At 42.3% G+C, this 19,626-nt stretch overlaps 5 protein-coding genes across 7 annotated transcripts; 2 read left to right on the top strand and 3 right to left on the bottom strand.

Moving 5' to 3' along the window:
* Positions 1–125: 125 nt before the first annotated feature.
* Positions 126–3,767, bottom strand: fdxacb1 (ferredoxin-fold anticodon binding domain containing 1). Its single transcript, XM_086098908.1, has 5 exons — positions 3,305–3,767; positions 3,046–3,202; positions 2,015–2,218; positions 1,762–1,920; positions 126–1,657 (listed from the first exon to the last, which is right to left on the bottom strand). The coding sequence occupies exons 1-5, from the start codon at positions 3,477–3,479 to the stop codon at positions 478–480; spliced, it is 1,875 nt and encodes a 624-aa protein (XP_085955034.1). The 5' UTR covers positions 3,480–3,767; the 3' UTR covers positions 126–477.
* A 216-nt stretch (positions 3,768–3,983) lies between these two features.
* LOC147161116 (mitochondrial import receptor subunit TOM40B) lies at positions 3,984–7,792 on the top strand. Its single transcript, XM_086099129.1, has 10 exons — positions 3,984–4,101; positions 4,552–4,751; positions 4,919–4,986; positions 5,084–5,176; positions 5,268–5,369; positions 5,483–5,588; positions 6,299–6,421; positions 6,523–6,599; positions 6,680–6,782; positions 6,872–7,792. The coding sequence occupies exons 2-10, from the start codon at positions 4,568–4,570 to the stop codon at positions 7,012–7,014; spliced, it is 999 nt and encodes a 332-aa protein (XP_085955255.1). The 5' UTR covers positions 3,984–4,101; positions 4,552–4,567; the 3' UTR covers positions 7,015–7,792.
* Positions 7,793–8,191: 399 nt separating this feature from the next.
* On the bottom strand, positions 8,192–14,829 carry bicdl2 (BICD family like cargo adaptor 2). 3 transcript variants are annotated; one of them, XM_086099126.1, is made up of 10 exons: positions 14,682–14,829; positions 13,076–13,465; positions 11,934–12,149; positions 11,619–11,735; positions 10,294–10,440; positions 9,960–10,106; positions 9,727–9,801; positions 8,932–9,014; positions 8,733–8,847; positions 8,192–8,534 (listed from the first exon to the last, which is right to left on the bottom strand). In XM_086099126.1, exons 2-10 carry the CDS (start codon positions 13,319–13,321, stop codon positions 8,364–8,366), a joined length of 1,317 nt encoding a protein of 438 aa, XP_085955252.1. In that variant the 5' UTR covers positions 13,322–13,465; positions 14,682–14,829; the 3' UTR covers positions 8,192–8,363. The 3 variants fall into 3 exon arrangements, with proteins under 3 accessions (XP_085955252.1, XP_085955251.1, XP_085955254.1); XM_086099125.1 differs by having other exon boundaries at positions 13,076–13,490; positions 14,682–14,776; XM_086099128.1 differs by lacking the exon at positions 9,960–10,106 and having other exon boundaries at positions 13,076–13,490; positions 14,682–14,776.
* Positions 14,830–15,059: 230 nt separating this feature from the next.
* On the top strand, positions 15,060–16,934 carry mia (MIA SH3 domain containing). Its single transcript, XM_086057637.1, has 4 exons — positions 15,060–15,319; positions 15,394–15,527; positions 16,134–16,244; positions 16,314–16,934. Exons 1-4 carry the CDS (start codon positions 15,202–15,204, stop codon positions 16,335–16,337), a joined length of 387 nt encoding a protein of 128 aa, XP_085913763.1. The 5' UTR covers positions 15,060–15,201; the 3' UTR covers positions 16,338–16,934.
* A 606-nt stretch (positions 16,935–17,540) lies between these two features.
* LOC147161113 (alpha-crystallin B chain-like) lies at positions 17,541–18,433 on the bottom strand. Its single transcript, XM_086057636.1, has 3 exons — positions 18,171–18,433; positions 17,981–18,103; positions 17,541–17,901 (listed from the first exon to the last, which is right to left on the bottom strand). Exons 1-3 carry the CDS (start codon positions 18,348–18,350, stop codon positions 17,710–17,712), a joined length of 495 nt encoding a protein of 164 aa, XP_085913762.1. The 5' UTR covers positions 18,351–18,433; the 3' UTR covers positions 17,541–17,709.
* Between the last annotated feature and the right edge of the window lie 1,193 nt (positions 18,434–19,626).

The raw sequence follows: 19,626 nt of genomic DNA, 5'->3' as shown, positions 1-19,626 counted from the left end.
TCGTTCTCGTGACAGGTCGGAGAGGCGGGACACGAAACGAAAGCCGCTGATTGGTCAATAGGTGGAACGTACAAGATCGTCACACTTGCATTGAAACGTTTATTTACACATTTCGTGATGCAGATTCACACTCTAATTGATGAGAACATTTCTTTTGAACACGGAAATTCATCAAAAAATAGACAACGAAAAACAATGAGTTCTCATCATTGCTAAACATTATAATTTTTTTTTAAACATCATATTAACTAATAGCTTTAGAGCAGTGATTCCCAACCACTATGCACCACAGACACACACAAAAAAACACACACACGAAAAACTGAGATTCTTCTAATGGAAAATGTGCCTTGGATCAATGAAGTGTGTTCAGTCAAGATTAAACTTATTGTTCGCAACATTTGACTCAATTTTCAGGTAGTTAAAACTCTCTCAAAATATATGACATTTAGTAGCCAAACTGAGGAACACTAGCTGCTACCTGATTGTGACTTCCAAGCATGAGGACAACAACGACTCCAAGCATTTGTGGAACTGGAGGGCTTGAGTGTGTGACAATGCGTGTGCGTGTGAATGGTAAACCAGCCTGTAGCAGTAGCTGGTCTGGCTCAGGTCCGGGTGTGAGAACTTATCGATGAGTTTAACATGCTCCACAGTCCCGCAGGAGGCCTCTCGGACCAGCGCGTGGAATTTCTTCTCCTCCCACGCCGTCCCCGTCCAAAAGCTGATGTCAAAGCTGAAGAGCTCAGGGAACAGGGAGTATGCCACGAAAGGTGTCCCAGGTGTCGGCCGTGCGACAAACTGTTGCGAGAAGCGCGGGTCACGTGACCAGAGCAGACGCCAGTCTGGGAGTGAGAACATGAGCACTGCGAGGAGGTCCAGATTTAAAGATACAGTCACGCTGAGGAGGCCGACGTCGCCGGTGTTATTTGCGAGCACCTTGCCGATGAAACCCATCGGCTGTGCCATCAGGTGCAGACCTTCCTGCTCGGTAACCATGGCGACGCCGTAGGGCGCTAGCAGCGTTCCCAAAGTTTGCTCAAGAACTTTTAACGGCTCGTACTTTTTAGGGAGAACACCGGTAAAGAGGAGCTCGTGGAAGGCAGGCAGAGCCCACTGGGTGATCGGAACATTTCGGAACACCAGACCGCTGGCGCCAAACAGCAGGCTCGGCACACCATTGCAGTGCCCACAATGCTCCACAGTCATTCTTTTAACGTGCTCGTTTTCCATTTCTGGCTCTTCTTTCTTGGCGACAAGGGCTTCCATCAGGGGGCGCAGTGAGGGACGCAACACATAAAGAGCAGTTTCCCCCTCAAGGTCAACGTCGGGAGAGCTTAATGACCTTATGGCATCCACTCCCTTACTACTCAACACCGTGTCCGCTTGCTGTGAAATAACACGAGGCCCTCGAACCTCGCCCTCCAACTCGTCTGCGGATGCGCAAGCCTCACAGTTCGGCTCTTTCTGACAGGCGTGAATCCAGTGGAAAAGTGTGCGGTCGATGCCAGGGCAGCACAAATGCAACCGCTTGGCCGCGAGGAGGAGGGGGAGGGTCTCTGTCGTCATGGACACCGCCCACTTTTCCTGTAAACTTGCGAGGAGAAAATCTTGCACCAATTTGACGGGACGGACCGAATCAGAGGTGAGAAAGCCCCTAAAAGAAAGAGCAGAAAGACAGTAAATAAACAGCGTTTAATTGTGTGATGAACTCAGCACACACACTCGACACAAAAAAAAATGAGAGAGTGTTCATCTTACCGTGACGTGTAATCACTGAGCTCTGCTGGCATGTTGTACCGGACTTTTTCTCCATCCACGGTTTCTTCCATTTGAAACACTTTTGGGCAGCTGAAAGGGGCGCTGCGAGTAAACACGTGCAGCAAAGCATTCTCCAAATGGAATCCTTTATCTTGACTCCTGTGGAAAAAGAACCGTGAAATTAAAAAAAAAGATCCAAATCCCACTTTCAATAAACAACCGACCTGTTTAAACACTCACCTTTATGTCTTACCTGTATCCCGTGCACTTGTAGCTCTGGTATTTGCCACTCTCGAAAGGGCGGACATCACTGAGGACGAGGCGTGCCTCTGCTGCCATGGCGACCACTTGCCAGCTGTTGTGCCGCTCTCGTCTGGGCTGGTCGGCCGGCGTCCCGCCCTGTCCGTTGCACAGGGAAACGTGAACTTCGCCGTCTTCGGCTAGCACCTCGACGCAACTGGAGGAGTAATGATACAAAAGGGACATTTGGATGGATTTGGATCAGAGTTTGGATAGAAATGGGGGGGAGGGATTTGCGCCACATTTAATTTTTCACATTTACAGTACTCTCTCTCTCTCTCTCTCTCTCTCCATCCATCTATCTATCTATCTTCTGGAGAGGGGAATAATAATAACAATTCATGTTTTTGCACACAGTTATAAATGGGTTGTGTGTTCAGAATTAACCTTCATTCATACTCAATAGAAATGGGTGGTGTTAGAGTAGACAATATTAAGTATTGTACTCTTTGCGTGTTCAATTAACTGAATGGTGAGATCCTGGTGAAGAAGTCCCTTTGCAAAGGTATCAAAAGCTTTTGATGACAACAACTGACGACACTGAAGCCGTGTTCCATCAGATTGTGTGTCGTCCACTCCGGCACATCATTATTTATTGAAAAGTGGGTGAATACGAAAAGTCTCCTCCCATCAGCAAGTTCCCAGGAATACAAATCAGATTAGAGAAAAACAATACATCAGCCTGTGCCTCCCCTCTTCCGACCGGCAGAGACCGGCCCCAGACTAAAACTCCCTTCAAGATAGCAAATGGAATAAACCCGTTGCCCTTCTTCTGAGAGTGAGACAGATAATACAATTCTATTCATTGAGCCATACTGCTATAACTAAATCCAAAACGGCTAAAATATAAATTGAAACTGAAAAACAATGTTAATAACTTAACAGTGGCCACCATTTAAAATCCCTCTGATAAACCTCAAGTGAAGTTCAGGTGTTGTAAAACCTCAATCAAAATGAGTTTCCCTCGTTGGGATCCAATTTTACCTGAGAAAGAACTCTTTAAGAAGTTGCCTGTTCTTTTTAACGCCACTCTTTCTCCCGCAGTGTGGGAAGTTAAAGACCACGCGGTCAAACAAATGCCCTTGCAGGGATGCGCATTCTCCAAGCTTTGTGCTGTCTACCTGGAAAAGCACCCTTCCACCTGGAAAAAAAAAGAAGAAAGAAAGACATAACATCATTCAACATATGCAACCAAACAGTACTACAGTCATGTAAGAAGCCGAGCGATCATAAAAAACCTCACCGGAGTCCTTGATGGCCTGCATGTTATTGAGTGCGCCTTCCTGCCGCAGTGCCTCCTCCTGCTGCTGCTGCAGGCAAGTGGCCGTGACGCTCGCCGCAGATGGCGAGCGACACAAAGCAGCGGAAAACGAGAAGTTCCCTTCTCCCACTAGCAATATTGACAATGGACTAGACATTTCTATTAACCGGCGGATCACAATGAGAGATAAAGAAAAACGATCATACAGGTTCCGAAAAAAAGTATTCTCCCCTTTCTTGTCGCAAAAAAAGAAACGCGCGTGGGAAGTCTGTTTTTTAAACAGACTTAATTAACAGGTGTTTTGGGCGATGTTTTAGAAATGAAAATTAGTTTTCCCGTCTTGTTGCTAAAACGGTCTGACCTTCTCGTGAATTTACGGTGCCGATCAGGACACGAAAGCTCAAGATTAATCTCACATACAGTCCAGCCTGCGTGGGTATACCGTGTTTCAACTATAGCAGTCCGACCAAAACCAATACGTTCACATTCAAATCCTAAATTCAAAATTAAGAATGAAGAAAATATATTAATATACACCATTAATTTAAAACTGTTTATTTATAATAAAATAAAATCATATTTAAAAAAAAGTAATTATTTTGAAACCAGGTACACCTGGTAAAGGCCCTCAGTTCATGTTTCTTAGGGACATATTATGCAGTGACACACAACAGCTGGAGGATCACTTCCTTCATTTTTTTTTCTCTAGCGACACTTTATATTCACTCAACTTGGCAGTGTTCCAATGTATCGCGCCCGGTTTCTTCCAGGAATTTAAGGTATTTGAATCCGGTTTGAGGTCGTCAGCAGAAAAAAAAAAAGAGGATTTAGGCGTCTGCTTTCGCAGATGCTAAGGTCATGCAAGCTAACGGTACTGATGCATCCGAGTTCAACATCCTTTCTAAATGCTGCACATTGATGTGACAGCGTTTGTAATTAAATTTCTATACCATCATAAATTTGCATTTGCATTGTTTTGTTTTTTTAAACCTAGTTTACTGTTGTCACGTTTATTTGCCCTGTTCATCTTTACATACTAGCCACAACATTAGGTACACCTGCACATTCAAGTTCAAGTAATAAAAATGCTTGTATATAACAGTCCAATGGATAGATTTTGATGAAGCTCATCTTTGGGTCTCATGAAATTATTACAGTGTACCTAATATTGTGATGTTTAAGTAAAAGTGAGTTATTTTTATTTTTGTGTGTGCTTCAATTTTTTTCAGGAAGCCTTGCAGCCCCATGGGCAGTGTAATGGCTTTGTCTTCCGGTCCGGGCCACCAGAACTGGCCTTTTTCTACGGACCCATCTCCTTCTCACTGGGATGCGCATCCTGCTCACTGGTACAGCCCGCCGCGCTGGGAGAGGAGGGACGGACGACTCCCTAACCCAGGCAGCTTTCACTCCCTACACAGGAGTTGCAAAGGTTTGCCTGCAATACAATTTCAACTTTACCTTTGTAAACAGGACTAATACATTTTCTTGGATCATACAAGAATTGACGCATCCATTTGAACTTGAGTTGAAGCTACCAAATGTGGGTTACTGGGTCCTGTATATAAATTCACCTTCATTTTCCTCTCCTCGTCCTAGATGTGTTCCCTCAACAGATCGAGGGTGTCAAGATGATTGTCAATAAAACTTTGAGCAGCTTCTTCAAGGTGATGCTTGTTGGTTTGAATTTGAATTTTGTAGCCAGTGACCGCAATATAAAATGTAGCTTAATATTAAATGTCGCACTTTTTTGTTTGTCTTCAGGTCAGTCATACCCTCCACCTCAGTGCCGTCAGCCCATCGTACTATCGGTTCCACGTGGAGCACCTGCAGTCTGACGACTACAGCAAAGACAAAGTACAGTTTTGCATGAATTCCTGTTGTTGTGTATGCTTTGCAAAGGCACACACGCACACCACTTGCATATCGATCCTTCATCTACCACTAGGATGCCCCCGCTTTAATTGGCGAGATGGATTCCTCAGGCAGTCTGAACGCTCACGCTTTGCTGCATCTCACTGAGCGTGTACGAGCCAGATCGGTTTTCCAGGTATCAAAAAAAAAAACGAACAAAAAACTTTTGCTCTGTCTCTCCTGTAAAGTAAAATACACTCTGGCATAAAACATTGACTGATCCAGATCCGCACGTTTATTGTGCTTTAGACCCAACAGTCTCAATTTGTAACGTGGCAGTTTGAGACGGAGTACAGGGGGAGTGACTTCACTGCTGCCGTGACGGTGGCTAATCCAGACGTGCTTAGAGAATCGGGTGAGACAAAGTACAATTTATGTTTTCCAGTAGAGCAGTTGTGTAAAGCATTATAGATGTTCGTGTAACAATGAAACCACATTAATGTATAACAACTTTGATTAACACCAGTCATGATGTCCGCTTGCCAGAAGCTGAGCTGCACTGTGTTTGTTTACAAACTACATTATTGTCCTTTCATTTGATTATTAGAATATATTAGAATCAACTCTAATATCAGCACTTAGTTCTGCTCGGTTATGAAGAAAATAATAATCGCGACTATTTTTGGTAATAAGAGTAATCACGATTAGGACGCACATTTGCTTTTTGGTGCAAAATAAGAAAATACATTTCTTTGAAACACTACACTATAATTAGGAAAGTTTCTTTTGGACCAAACCAGATTTATTAAATTAGTTATTTTAAAATTAACAAAAGTGCAAATATATACATTTAAAAAAACTCAAAATTTGTATTAATAATCGCTTTTTTTTTGTAATTATGCCAATTTTGTAATTGTGGAGTGTAATAATTGAAATTGTAATTGAATTTTGATTAATTGCACAGCCCTATCAGCAGTTTTATTTTCGAACTAAAATGCCTTGTATTACAAGTAGGGATGTTTGATATCACTTTTTTTTTCAGACCAATACCAGTACAAGTATTCAACTCTTCTTCTTTTTTTTTTTAATCTACGTTGTTTCTATGTATGTCTTTTTCCCGAGCAGTTATCCTCGTGGCTCACTTTCTGCAGAGTGTGTCTTCTGGTCTGGTGTTAGGAGGCGAGCTGGTCTACCACAGAGGCAGAGCAGAAGAGGGCGGAATCCTCACACTGGCTGGACAATATACAAGTGGGGATTCCTTGTGAATTAAGTCAACATAGCCGAACTATTGAGTCAACTCTCAGTGGATCTCATAGCGTTTTTTTTTTTCCACCCTCTTTTGTGTCTAGGACCAAACTGGGTGGCAACACTGAATGCCGGGAAAGGAGGTGCCCATGCTAGCTACTATCATCGAGCCAACAAGCAGGTGCTGGATGTAATATGGCATAAAAACATTTTATGTATTTTTTGGTACTAATGCACTCCTGTGGTCTGTGGGCTCACTAGATCCAAGTCGGCGTGGAATTTGAAGCCAGTACCAGGACTCAGGAGACCACAACCTCATTTGGGTATCAGATGGAACTACCAGAGGCCAACATGGTCTTTCGAGGTCTGTATTTTTATTGTATTTGTTCGATTATTATTATTTTTTTATCTTAAGAGCATAATTTAAGTTACCTATGTGTCGTGTGCTTGCAGGTATGATTAACAGTCGCTGCATTATTGGGGGCGTGCTGGAGAAGCGCCTGAGCCCGCTGCCTGCCACCCTGATCATGGGTGCCTTTGTAAACCACCGCGGTGACAAACTGCAAGTAGGTCTCGGTGTCAATGTGGGACAATAGAGTGACAGCTGACATTGACAAGTGACGTGTAAGGAAAAAAAAAAAGGAAAAAAAAAGAAAACAGAAAGCTGCCACCATGGCTTCTTCCTGAATCCTGACCCAATCCCTCAAGGTGAGTCTGCTATGGGAAATACCGCAGTATCGTGATCTCGAGTCCCAGGACAATTCCTGAAATCAGTGCATCGTCTCTTGCAATCTACCTCTGAAACGATGAGGGATTATTTATTTCTTATTAAGTTGCCGTCCTGTTCAACAGAAATTACGAGGTGGACTTTTTGAGGGGCACGACCACAAATATGAGGGATCTACGAGTGCGGACATTTTTCTTACAAGAGATTATACTTGTAAAAAAAAAGAAAACAATATTATTTTTATATTTTCACTGGGATGTGTCATACTTTGCTGCAATTGAACACAATCATTGTAATTAAATTATAAAAACGTACAGATCATTGGCATGAACCAAATCAAATTTTCACATAAATGGATGTGGGGCGAAGAAAAAAGTGGGTTTGGATTGGACAGAAGGACTCAAAAGTGGGTTCAGTCGAGTGTAAAAGTATACAAAGGGTGCTGTTACATACAACCCAAGTGGACCAAGTACTGAATTCTATGGAAGATATGCGCAATGCTGTTCTGTATCATACAACATGCACTATTGCACACTCCAGTCAACATTGATATATTTATTGTGTTATTTATTTTATTTAACCAGGTGGCATGTGGAAGGGAAAGCATTTTTGGACTTAATTTATTAAACTATGTTATTTATATCATATGTAATTTGTTGTTTTCTTTTGATACATGCACCAGCAATAACATTATGTATTGTATGCCTGCAAAATCTAACAACATCCAATACAGGAGTTGCAGCAACAATTCACCTCTCGGTGAAATATATTTGCTGGTATGACTGATTTATGGGAGTAATAATCACCGCAGTGCAAACTGCACTAACAAACTGGCCACCAGAGGGCGCTGGAACTGCACACATGTAATACAACATGCCTTTTTAACAGATGTGCTGCTTTTCATATCGCGGCAATTATTGTGATATCGCTGTTATCGTTACATCCCTAATTTAAACTGTAACTATGTAGCAAGCTTGAATTGTTATCTTGTGAAATCACAGGCTTAAAAAGGCTGTGAGGCAACACAGCCAACATCGACAAATACAAACAGTCCCAAATAACAGTTTAATATAAATCAATAAAAATTGAAAGTAATACTTTACTGTACATCCATAAATACAATTCTATATAAATACACATGCTTGTTTTGCTACAAAAAATTGTCATTTCATCAAATTGTCCCCTTTTTAAAACAGCTGTCTTCTGTCTCAATACGTGTTATTTGTCTTTGAAAAGAGATGAGAAGAATCCTTTTCCCGCTTCGCCTTTCACTTTTAACGACTTGCTTCTTTGGAGTCCTCTTGTGCTCCCTCGCTCACGCTCGACTTCTTTCAGTCTGTCCTCCTCCTTCTGCAGCACCTGCTGGTTGATTACCAAGCGCATATCCTCCTGCCGGAGAGGTTCGCACCCTTAGCTGGACATTTCACTCTGTACAGTCTCGTGAGATTCAATAGAAGCGATATGATACGGAAGTAGACAATGCTCAGTTTTGATTGGCCCTACGAGGCGAAACGTGCTAACCACTACGTCACCATACTACGTCACCATGCTGCCCAGTGAGCGCATGCCAGTCTATTTCCGACATACCTGCCAAGCGTCCAGCTCTTGTGACAGCGCCACCTTGTGTTGGATGGTGTTGAGGAGCTGATGGGTCAGTAAGTCTTTCTCCTTTCGCACCGTGGCCAACTCGCTCTCTAACGAACTGAACATCGGTGAGTTAGTTAGCAATATATCTACCAACATGGCACATTACAAAAAATAATTTTGGGGAGAAAATGTGTGGCACCCGTAACTTGCCGCATCCGGACTGCTTCGAAATGGCTTGATTTCCTCCCTCAGCGATTCCAGTTCTGCTCGTTGGGATTGCAACTGAGAAATTGTAAACATCAGTCATGTGAGATATTGTTAAAAAAAAAAAAAAAAAAAAGATCTGCGTGCAACGCGTTAAAAGTGATCCTCTCATGAAAATAGTTCTTTATCTGATCTCCACTGGTGGTCATTTGCTTACGTGAGCTTGACAAAGAACCATTTTGAAAGCACAAGTGTAGATTTACATACCAATATCTGTAAAATAGTTTATCGTATGATAAAAGCTCAAATAATTCCATGCTAATGTCTCAACACCCCTAAATGTTGGTCCCCGAGAACCACCCTTGTTTTAGAGCTCTTTTTTTGGGACCAATTAAGTAAAATTATATCGTTTTTTTTTTTTTGTTTTTTAGAGCTCAGTATTGTTCATTCGGTAATGTTATCATCGTTGCTCTTTTTTTTTTAATTTTTTAATGTGGGTGAGTATGTGTATGTGCGTGCGTGCGTGCTTCTTTCGATTATATCGTTTCTAATAAACAATAATACAGTAATTAGGAATCACTCGTGTAGTAGTTCACATAGTGACTATTATGCATCTAGCGTGAGATTTATTTCAAATCAATGCCTCGTTTATAATTGCCCTGTGATTGGCCGGCAGCCAGACAAGTGCGTGCGTCGTCTTGCGTTTGGAGTTTGTCGACGCACAAGTCACAACCTTTGTGTCTCGTTTTGTGTGTTTTATCGAGTCCGGTTGTACAAAGTTGCCACAGACCTCCTCTTTCAGTGCTGCTATCTCGTCATCTCTCGCTTGCAGTGTCACAGAGTGGGCTAGGAGGGCATCTTTGGCCTGGGGAGGGAGGGGGGGGGGGTCAGTGCGGATTGGATATATTAGACATACATATTTCATGCGTGAGCCATGTTATTGTTATCTTTTCTAAAAAAAAATCAGCAAAAGCAAAGAAATAGGTCGTTTAGTGGTTAGTACGCGCTGTGCGCTGTAAGTACCTGTGATTGCTGAATTTCGCTAAGAAGTGACAAAGGTTGTGTGTGTGTCATGTCCAGGATGCTCTCTTCTCGCAGGTTCAGGGTATTTTTCTGCAGAGAGCGATTCATGGTACGCAACTCAAACACCACCCCTTGCTCCTGCTCTATCTACACAAACACACACACACGCACGCACACACACGCACACACACAGTGAGCGAGAAAGTCCCTCAAAGATCTCAAATCACTGAGTTAAGTTTGTTAGTGGCTTGTTGTTAGCGCAGGCGTTGATTGGCTTCCTGTTAGCGCTGTCATGATGACGACAAACCGGCCAGTCCGCGAACCGGCTGCTTACCTCCGCCTCTTTCTCTCTCAGCTGCACCTGAAGCTCCATCACTCTGTCCCGCAAGTGGTTCCGCTCGGACCGCAGCTTGTCGCTGTCTTCCTGGGAGGCCTTCAGCTGCGCGTCCATGTGGCACAGGCGCCCCTTCAAAACTCGGCTCTGTTCCAAAGAGGCCGGTAGACAAAAATTATGGATGCTAGTTTTCATTTAAGGCATTGCTGCGGCTAAGGAGGTTATTCTTATGTTTGTGAAAAGGGTTTCAAAGGGTCATATGTCTTCAGAAACGTTCCAGAAACTTAGTTGAAATTTTTGTGGAAACAATTCAAATGTTGGCACCTGTGGAAATCCGTCCCTAATAAAATTCATGATGCTGCTTCCCTGAATATTTTCCCCCCAAAAAAATCTCCTCCAGCACCAACACGTACATTTTGAAACGTGAATACAAAAGTCAAATGGAGATCATTTTTAAGTGGGAAGTCAAATTTTCTTTACAAAAATATGTTGCACGTGCCGCTACTATTCTAAGCACGACATGTCAAGTGGGCGGCCATTTTACCGCTTGATGTCGAGTGAAAATGACATCATAGTTGCTCAGGTAATGACCAATCACGACTCAGCTTCGGAAGACAGGCCAGCTGTGATTGGTTGTTGATTTGAGCAACTGTGATGTCAATTTAAGTCGACAGCGAGCGGCAAAAATGGCCGCCCACAGAAATGAACAAAAACGGGTTGGATTTTGCTGCTTAACTCATATTCCACCAACACAATGTTAATCATGTTTGCACAGAACATGTTATTTGTAAAAAAGTTATTGGGTCGCCTTCGACCTATGAATTTTTGTTTGCGTCCCTTTAAAAGCGCTATATAACTCTATACAGTACATTATATGTAGCCTGTATAAACCTGCCATTTTGTATATTTCCCTATTTGTGAGCATGAAAAACATGATAGACTCACTCAAACGTACTTACTTAAAGCTGCAATTGCTCCCGCTGACCCCGGGACTAAGCAAAACGCCTTACATACCGACTAAAACGGATTGAAATACAATTTTGAAATATAATTACATTAATTTCATTTTAGCAGAATAAATGCAGAAAAGTATTGTGATTTTTTTTTTCCAGTTAAGGTGCTGTCTTATTTCCTCCTGAATCTTGTGCTTCCAATGAGCTGCAGCGATCATGAGCCAGGAAAAATAAATAAATAATAATAATAATAATAAAAATAAAAATGAGCCAGGCCCTCTCTAATATTGTCAATGTATCTACTGTATAAAATATGGAAGGATTCATCTGTGTGTAACATGTAATGAAAGTACGGCATTGTGATATTTATACTTCCGCTAGCGTGTTTTCTAATTGTGTAGAGCTGATATTCCGGCTAAAAGAGGACTCGTCCATATCCTCTCTCAGGGTACGAATCTCAGTCCTCAAGGAATGTTCCAGCGTCACAGCCTAGAAGGGTGACAAAAGGGGGGAAAAGTTGACTGACGGTTCGAAGAATTCCAGACTCCCTCAACCTGTTTGCCCGCATTGCTCTGGTTGTGAGTTTCCTGCGGCGCTAACTTTAGCACATGACCGCATCATCGGAACAACTCTCATCCAGTTTTGAGGGTTTGAAACCTGCTCGATGGGTGATTGCGTCAAACGCACCTCTGATAGCTGCTCCACCAAGCGTTGGTTATGGTTGGATAACTGGGTGAGTTGTCCGCTCTCATCCCTGCGCCGGTCCCGCCCCTCAGTGTGATGGCGGTCCAGCTCACAACGTAAGGCGGCTAAATCTCCGTTCAGCTCGGCCTCCTTCTGTCCGGACGCCAGTTCGTTCATCTCCAGCCTCCTCTGCAGGACGTGCTTCTGCTGCTGTAACGTCTGAGACATTCGACACGACGTTTTTGGACAGGAAGCATTGAAATCAAAAAGCAAATCCACTTAAATTTTGAGTAATCATTGATACCAATTACCGATACCACTCGTACTTTTGATACAATTTCCTCCCCAAAAACCATGACAGATTAAAATGGAATGAACTTAATGGCAATTTTCTATTCTTCTCATTTCTAGTTCCTGATCGTAAAAAATCGTTAGAAGTACCGATACCTTGAAATAAGGCCTGATATTGTGACCCAGTACCGATACCAGGTATCAATACTTGCCCATCACTACTCCACAGTGACAAATTTGTCGTACAACCGCCCAAATGGTACGGTTTATGCTATACAGCAGGGGTGTCAAAACATACGGCCCGCGGCGATTCATATTTATTGCTAGGGGGCGGAGGAGGGATGATAAGGAAAACCCCTGAAATTCACGATGCCTCGTTTGCCCCTGTAATGGACTCAAATTTGTGTATCAAAAGTCAAATTCTTGTCAATTCCTCATTCCCGAAAATGATAAAAAATCCAGCGCTCACCTCAAGCTTGCATTTTATGATTTCTGTAATAAATGTGTTAAGCGCTGTGTATAAATTGATTATAAACAGCAGTTTTGTGGATTCATGTTTTGTGGATTCATGCAGTATGACAGTTTAAGACAACCTGTGATTATGTGTCATTAAGAGGGTGGATGGAAATTCTAATGGTTTCTTGTCACTGTGTTTTTCTTGCTATTGTTATTTCCAGTGTTATTGATACTAAGGTCAAACTTGCGCAATGTAAATTTGATCTCGATTAGGTCTTTACTTCATGGAAAAAAGTGACATTTATTTAACAATGTTTTGATTTGCCGCACTGACCATACCGAGAATGCTAAATGCTACGGTATGCGTTTTAGGCGCGTGCGCGTTAAGACTCCTTTACCTCCACTTCCCTCTCCTTCTCCTCCAGCGCGGCGGCCAGTTCCTCATTCTTCTCCAGCAGGGCCTGCCCCAGCTCAGCTGCCAGAATCAAGTCCGTCTCGATGCCGCCCCCGCTGTCGATGCCCCCATGATCCGGCGTGGACGCGGGGAGGGCGAAGGAAAGCGAGATGGAAGAGGACGACGAGAGCGGGAAAAAGGAGTCCTCCAGGCTGGGGGGGGGGAGGCTGCTCTTCCCGGGGCTGAACATGCTCTTGGAGGAGTCAGTTGGAGAATCTCATTTTCAATCTGACAGGTCGGTGTAGGGAGAACCAGATGAAACTCTTCTCTGGAAACAGTTTGTAATCCGATTAATCCTTGTGTAGTATTCTTCCCGGTGGTCCTGATGTTCCCGCTGCAAGATAATGAACCCAATCCAACTGTAAATACAGGCGAAGAGATTATGAGGGTTCCCTTTGGCTGTTTTCTAGTAATCTAATCTCACATGCGCTTTTGTCTGACAGCCTCTTTTGTTATGTTCTGACCGAAATGCCAGATCCACTATAGTCATTGTTTGGATCCACTCCCTGAATTCCACCTTTAACGTCCTCCGGTGTTTCTTCCTAACACGTCACTAAAAGTAAACCTTTAATTAATCGATGCTCCTCTTCATAACACCGTCTTTTGAAGACTGACAACATAATATGCATATGCATTAACTGGCCACAACTTTAAGTATGTGCACATAAGATTCCACTTGAGAAAAAAAACGGTAACTTCGCGGCAGCTGGGGCGCCAGAAAAATACTGTGAAATAACAGAAATGTACTTTCTTGTAAAAACGCAAAATAAATGTTAGAACAATGAATTGAATAGATTCTAGGACATGACAGAAATTGTAGTTATTTTCACCAAAAACAAAAACAAAAAAAGTAATTATGGTAAAATGACCTTTTTTTTTTTTTACTGTTCTTCCTCAGTAAAAATAAATGTATTTTTTTTAAGGTTTTAAAGTTGAATTTAGCATTTTATTCCATTAAATAATAGACAAATATTTATGAAATTACGATACATTAGTTTAAAAATCAATATATGTATTTCTAATGAGTTTTTTTTGTTTTTTACAGTTAGTGATTTCATGTTATTTTACATTTGACATGTAAAATCAGAGTTAATTTTTTGTAAATTAAATAATATTTTTAAAATCAAAAGCACAATGATGTTACATTACAGTTGTTGTTGTTTACAGTGTATTGTGCTTTATGTATGAAATACTTCTAATATTTTGCCTCTTATGTGCAGTAATGTAATGTAAACAAAATATTTAAAAAAGCACCCCTCACTATACTATGATGCAGTCCAGCGGTACACCGGATTAAAGCAGCAGTTCATTCCAAAATTATCTTATTGTTGCGCTATACGCTTAATCAGATTGTGCAATTTAGTTTTTGCCATTATAAATAGTCACCCTCTAATCTGGACATTTTGTCCTATTTCTCCTCACAGTCGTCCTCTAATATCTGCAGCCATAAATACATATTGTCATATTTAAAGCAACATTAAAAGGTTCAAATGTGATGACACTCATTTTTTTTTTTTTCCAAACATGGAGGGAAAAAAAGTCAGCCTTACCTGAACGTCCACACAGCCTTGTCACGCCAAAGAGTAAAAAAAAAAGTCTTCCTGTTTGGCGAGTGTGTGTTTGCACAGGAGAGGCTCAGCTGGTTCCCTTGGAAGTGCCGTATATACATACAGTATGTAAAAAACAGGTAGAGGCTCCACCTCTTGGAGTTTTGCTTTGATGGCAAGAGCGATGCCCTGACACCTAGTGGCTGAACAAGGAATGAAAGAGCCCGGAGCTGGCCTCAAAAGAATCCTTACTGTTAGTGCAGAGTCCATTGGGCCAATTTGGCGTGAAAAAAAAAAGGGGGGGGGGCGGGTGGGTGGAGGTCAGGAAACAAGCATGAGTTTGTCAAATCTGCACGCCTCCATCCACAACGCCCCTCCTCCTTATTTCGCCATCCTGTTTACCTACTTGAAAGCTTACAAAGGACTTCTGTGTAAAGGTCGGGGCAGGGGAGTACAAATAAGTACAAATAGTCGGCACCATCACATCTCCCACAAGAAGCATAGTGGCTCAGCGGGTGCAGACATGCCTTGCAAATTCTTTCTATTTCTCTCACTTTGGCTTTTGCTGCCAACCTCTGATGCAGGAAGACAGATGCCGAAACTTTCTGCTCGAAAACTCTGCGCTGACTCGGAATGCAGCTGTAAGTATGCACGCCTTCACACTAAGACAGTGAAGAGTTGTCCATTCAAGGTCTCATGTGTTATTTCTCGACAGATGCCATCCTGATGGCTCGTGCCGTGCAGGACTATGACCCCGCAGACTGCAGGTTCATCTCCATCCGGCAGGGGCAGCTGGTTTACGTCTACGCCATGCTGCAGGACACTGGCAACCTCTTCTGGGCGGGCAGTGTGAGTAAAACAGAAAAAAAGTGGAACGTCACAAATGTGTTGGGGGAAACCTGGAGCGAGCGTTTACGCAACGTGAAGAAAATATGCTCCCAAAAATGTATAAATACGTCCTATTTTAAATTAAGTGAATTAAATAAATAATTAAATAAAAATAAATAAATACAGTAATAATATAATTATAAGTAATATAATAATAAAATTATATAATAAATAAAAATAAATACAGTAGTAATAATAAATAATATAACAAAAATTAAATAATTAAATAATATAATAAATAAAAATAAACACAGTAATAATAATAAATAATATAATAATAAATAATATAATAATAAAATAATATAATAAATCAAAATACAGTAATAATAATAAATAATATAATAATAAATAAAAATAATATAATAAAAAAATAACAATAAATTAAAAATAATAAAATAAATAATAAAAATCTAGTTAGAAACTCAAAAACATAGCAGCTTGAGAAAATAAAAATACAATTCAGTCAAGAACATGAATGGTGCAGCAGCTTGAGAAAAACAACAGAAAATTAGAAAATTTACCAATCCCCCCCTATGAATGGTAACATCTTCTATCACATGTTGCCAGGTTCAGGATTCTTATTATGGAGGACAGGAGGCTCGGATTGGTCACTTCCCCAGCACTGTGGTGGAGGAGGTTCAAGCTCTCCAGCCAGCTAACACCGAAGTCAAGACGACCGTGGGTGACCACACACACGCACGCACACACACTGTGCTCCTCATTTTTGCACTTTCATTTTGTTTTCAGAAATGGGACTTTTACTGTAACTGAAATGGGATCCATGTGAGGTGATCAAATTCCTTTACACAGCAGATACTTCATTCGGAGCACCTGGAGAACCAAAGGCAAAGTTATTTTTGTTTTAGTTTGCGCTGTTGTAGAAACTTCCTGCATTATATTGAGAGCTGTTTTAGTATTTAGTTAGAGGTATTTAGTTAGGAGAGAGGAAATAGTTTTACAATCATTTTTGAGTATAATGCAATGCAACTAGTCTTATTGAGCACTTTATGACATGTAAGGCAAATAAAAACACTATCCTAGCCTTATTTCAAGGTATAGGTACTCTTAACTAGTAACTACTCATTGGAAGAATAGAAAAAAAGCCATTAAGTAAGTAAGGTAAAATAGATGCTATAATGGGATATCTAGTCTTTCTCTAAAATGATCTTTCGTTGTTTTTTGGGGGGTAGAAATTTTATGTATCAAAAGTACTAGTGGTATCGATAGAACATTATTTTGAAATAGCATCTATGTAAAAAAAAAAAAAAGCATTGTTGGTTAAAATGTCATTTCTACATCAATGCATCAGTGGATATTGTTTTAAGATGAAAGAAAAATAAACATCACTTTGTAAATATCGCCCTTAAATTCTACTGTATTGTGTATGCACTTTTGCATCAGTGACTTATTAATCTGTCCTCGATGAAATTTAACCTTATAGGAGGAAGAATGCAAACAAGGACACACCCATTACATTTTTTCCAACATTTATTCTATGTTAATACACCAGGTGATATTTAGCAATTGCAAAAAAAAAAATGATCGGAATCATCATTGAGCACATTCTCACTCTCTTTTGGGACTCACCACACACTCCCGTCACACACATACATAAATACAACGTGTATCCCTAACACCCTACGGCCCTGCTTACAGTAGTTCCTCCTTCATCCCACACTCTCCCACCCCTCAGCAGAGCAGACCTGGTCCCGAGTTCAACACCTACAAAACAACAGACTCACACTCATCCAAGCACCGCTGCAATCACCTTTGGCCTAGAAGCACCCCCCCCCCCCCCGCCCCACCCCCTCCAACTTTTGAAGGCAAATTCAAAATAAGAGCACTTTTACATTCAAGGTGGCACATGTTTTTGGTTTGTCCGTGATTTCTGATAGGAATTTGTACTCTAACCTAACTTCAAGTCAATCTGTGGTTGAAAGCACAATTGTCTTGCAGGCATAATGACAAGAGGAGTAAGTTAGACGCTGCTTTATTAGAAGGCTGGTTGCAGGAAATCGAGACATGGCTGACCCCACCTAAACGTGCACTCAACTGCCCACAAAACAGGTTAAATACAAACATGCAGAACTTAGTAGTGAGGATTAGTAGCGAAACTGCGTCAGGGGCACCCCGAGCTTGGGTTCTACATTTTCTGCTTGGCTGTTCCATCCTCACAGGATATTGGGATGCTGCGCTCGGGGCCGGGTGAAGACCTGGGCGCGGTGATAGTCAGCACGCCGTCAAACGTCAAGCTGGAGGTGATATCAGCGCACGACACTCCGGTGGGAAGCCTGTACTTCCGCAGGAACTCCCTGGACACGTAGCCGTGGTCATCCTAGAGAGTCGGCGACACGTCAGTCACTAAAATTGACATCGGCCGGTGGCGTTTTTTTTTGATTGTGAATTTCACCAACCTGTCTATCTTCGTGCTTGGCGTGTATTGTGATGAACTCGTCGCCGACGTTGACGCTCAGCTCATCCGGCGAGAAATGCTTGACGTCCAGATAAATCACATAGCGATCCTTTTCCACGTGCATCTATAGGTCGGACGGCACACCTGTGAGAAAGACGGTTTGACGAATGAAGAATCTTTTCTCACTTTACCTCGCTGTGCCCATTCTCGGCCCAGTTTGACCAGCGCGTGAAACTGGGGCGCATCCAAGCAAAGGACCACGGGAAAGACCAGATGAGGGGCCAGTCGGCGAGAGACTCGGCGAAGGACACGTCGCCACGTCGATATGGGAAGGCCCGGCGGTACCAGGGGTACTGAATGGGGATATCCATGATGAGTATCCGGATGAGGCCAAACAGCGATGGGTGTGTTTGAAGGTGACACTTGGGTCTCAGATGGGTGCTCGCTGTGCTCTCCTGCAGCACATTTATAGCGCGTTGCCCTCCCGTCCCGTCCTGTGCGACTCTCTCCACGCACCCCCACGCGCCCCCACGCACCCCGCCATAACAGCCCACTTGCGCGGTGACCCTGCCAACAGGCTGATCTTTCTGGAACAATGATGTCAACTGTTTGTCCCACCGTCGGCCTCATTGTTTGGTCTCCCCAACGGTCGGCTGGCCGTCTCTCCCTCCCTCTATCTTTCCCTCTCCCTCTCAGCGTCTCTCTGCGGTCATGAGGTGACATTGGCTGGGAATACTGCTGATGCTGCCTATGTTCTCTACCCAGGAAATGCCCCCGTCTGGATCCCTGCGCACGTGTTTGGATGAGGCCGAGCTGCCAGAGCATTAGCCCTGCTGGCCTGCGAGTGCCAGAAGCTTTAGGCCGGCGAGCCAAGTGGATGTGCGGCTTGAATGGGAAATGATGAGTTTGTACGGCGCTGCATTAGGTGGCAGCCAAAAACGCGTGTCGGCTTGCTGTGAGCTCAGATGTCAAATATGAAGTCCTCTACAAATTTGGGCCGGCGTCTCCGTGTGTCAAGCCATCCTTGGTCATCATATTTGTTGAGTTATGAAACATTTGAGTAGTCTTTTTCTCAATTAATCTTGTTAGGAGGAACTTCCTCAGAAGATCATCTAAGAAAATCATATTGTAAATGTAAGTGCAGTTGGTGTATAATCTGAAATCTACAATCCTGTATGTTCCATACATAAGATTTCAATACAGGGTGTCCCAAAAGTCACTATACACTTATTTTATTGCTTCTTCGATTCAGGTCTCATCATTTGAGATTACATTTTGCATGGATTGTGTAAATTGCCCAATTAAATGCTTCTCAAACTGGCTTTGAACTGCAGTCGGAGGCAGAACAACTTCTTGCCAGTTGGTGATTTTGCAATGTCAGTTGTCAAGCCATGGGCAATTGTGTACTTTAGGCTGTTAGTATGTTGATGGTCTCACGTCCATCCCAATGATACCTGAAATGAAATAGAGAAAGGGGAAGTTTAAGGTGACTTTTGGGACACCCAACTAAATTGACCCACTTCTCGGCTTAGATCGATTCACTTTTATTCAGGCTATATTAATTAATTGCAGGAGTAGTAAACTAAATAAAATAGTTACCAATTCGTGTGATGCTTCAAGGTAAATAGGTAGTGCTCAGGAAGGGAC

Source organism: Leptonotus elevatus, chromosome 16 (assembly GCF_054856555.1).
Source record: "Leptonotus elevatus isolate MCC_2025b chromosome 16, RoL_Lele_1.0, whole genome shotgun sequence".
Classification (NCBI taxonomy): domain Eukaryota; kingdom Metazoa; phylum Chordata; class Actinopteri; order Syngnathiformes; family Syngnathidae; genus Leptonotus; species Leptonotus elevatus.
The sequence above is the reverse complement of the archived record's forward strand: the minus strand, read 5'-3'. Positions and strand labels throughout refer to the sequence as shown.

What these genes read in the sequence shown, in the direction of transcription:
- fdxacb1 (XM_086098908.1), bottom strand. Translation starts at nt 3,479, where the DNA reads ATGTCTAGTCCATTGTCAATATTGCTAGTGGGAGAAGGGAACTTCTCG. An exon ending in GCAGGCCATCAAGGACTCCG is followed by an intron (nt 3,203 to 3,304) that starts GTGAGGTTTTTT and finishes TTTTTTTTCCAG; the next exon opens with GTGGAAGGGTGCTTTTCCAG. An exon ending in TACAAGTGCACGGGATACAG is followed by an intron (nt 1,921 to 2,014) that starts GTAAGACATAAA and finishes CTTTTTCCACAG; the next exon opens with GAGTCAAGATAAAGGATTCC.
- LOC147161116 (XM_086099129.1), top strand. Translation starts at nt 4,568, where the DNA reads ATGGGCAGTGTAATGGCTTTGTCTTCCGGTCCGGGCCACCAGAACTGG. An exon ending in GAGCCAGATCGGTTTTCCAG is followed by an intron (nt 5,370 to 5,482) that starts GTATCAAAAAAA and finishes ATTGTGCTTTAG; the next exon opens with ACCCAACAGTCTCAATTTGT. An exon ending in ATCATCGAGCCAACAAGCAG is followed by an intron (nt 6,600 to 6,679) that starts GTGCTGGATGTA and finishes TGGGCTCACTAG; the next exon opens with ATCCAAGTCGGCGTGGAATT.
- bicdl2 (XM_086099126.1), bottom strand. Translation starts at nt 13,321, where the DNA reads ATGTTCAGCCCCGGGAAGAGCAGCCTCCCCCCCCCCAGCCTGGAGGAC. An exon ending in TAGCAGCACTGAAAGAGGAG is followed by an intron (nt 9,015 to 9,726) that starts GTCTGTGGCAAC and finishes ACAATTTCTCAG; the next exon opens with TTGCAATCCCAACGAGCAGA. An exon ending in AAGAGCTGGACGCTTGGCAG is followed by an intron (nt 8,535 to 8,732) that starts GTATGTCGGAAA and finishes CCTCTCCGGCAG; the next exon opens with GAGGATATGCGCTTGGTAAT.
- mia (XM_086057637.1), top strand. Translation starts at nt 15,202, where the DNA reads ATGCCTTGCAAATTCTTTCTATTTCTCTCACTTTGGCTTTTGCTGCCA. An exon ending in CGCTGACTCGGAATGCAGCT is followed by an intron (nt 15,320 to 15,393) that starts GTAAGTATGCAC and finishes ATTTCTCGACAG; the next exon opens with ATGCCATCCTGATGGCTCGT. An exon ending in ACCTCTTCTGGGCGGGCAGT is followed by an intron (nt 15,528 to 16,133) that starts GTGAGTAAAACA and finishes ACATGTTGCCAG; the next exon opens with GTTCAGGATTCTTATTATGG.
- LOC147161113 (XM_086057636.1), bottom strand. Translation starts at nt 18,350, where the DNA reads ATGGATATCCCCATTCAGTACCCCTGGTACCGCCGGGCCTTCCCATAT. An exon ending in CCGAGAATGGGCACAGCGAG is followed by an intron (nt 18,104 to 18,170) that starts GTAAAGTGAGAA and finishes TCCGACCTATAG; the next exon opens with ATGCACGTGGAAAAGGATCG. An exon ending in CCAAGCACGAAGATAGACAG is followed by an intron (nt 17,902 to 17,980) that starts GTTGGTGAAATT and finishes CCGACTCTCTAG; the next exon opens with GATGACCACGGCTACGTGTC.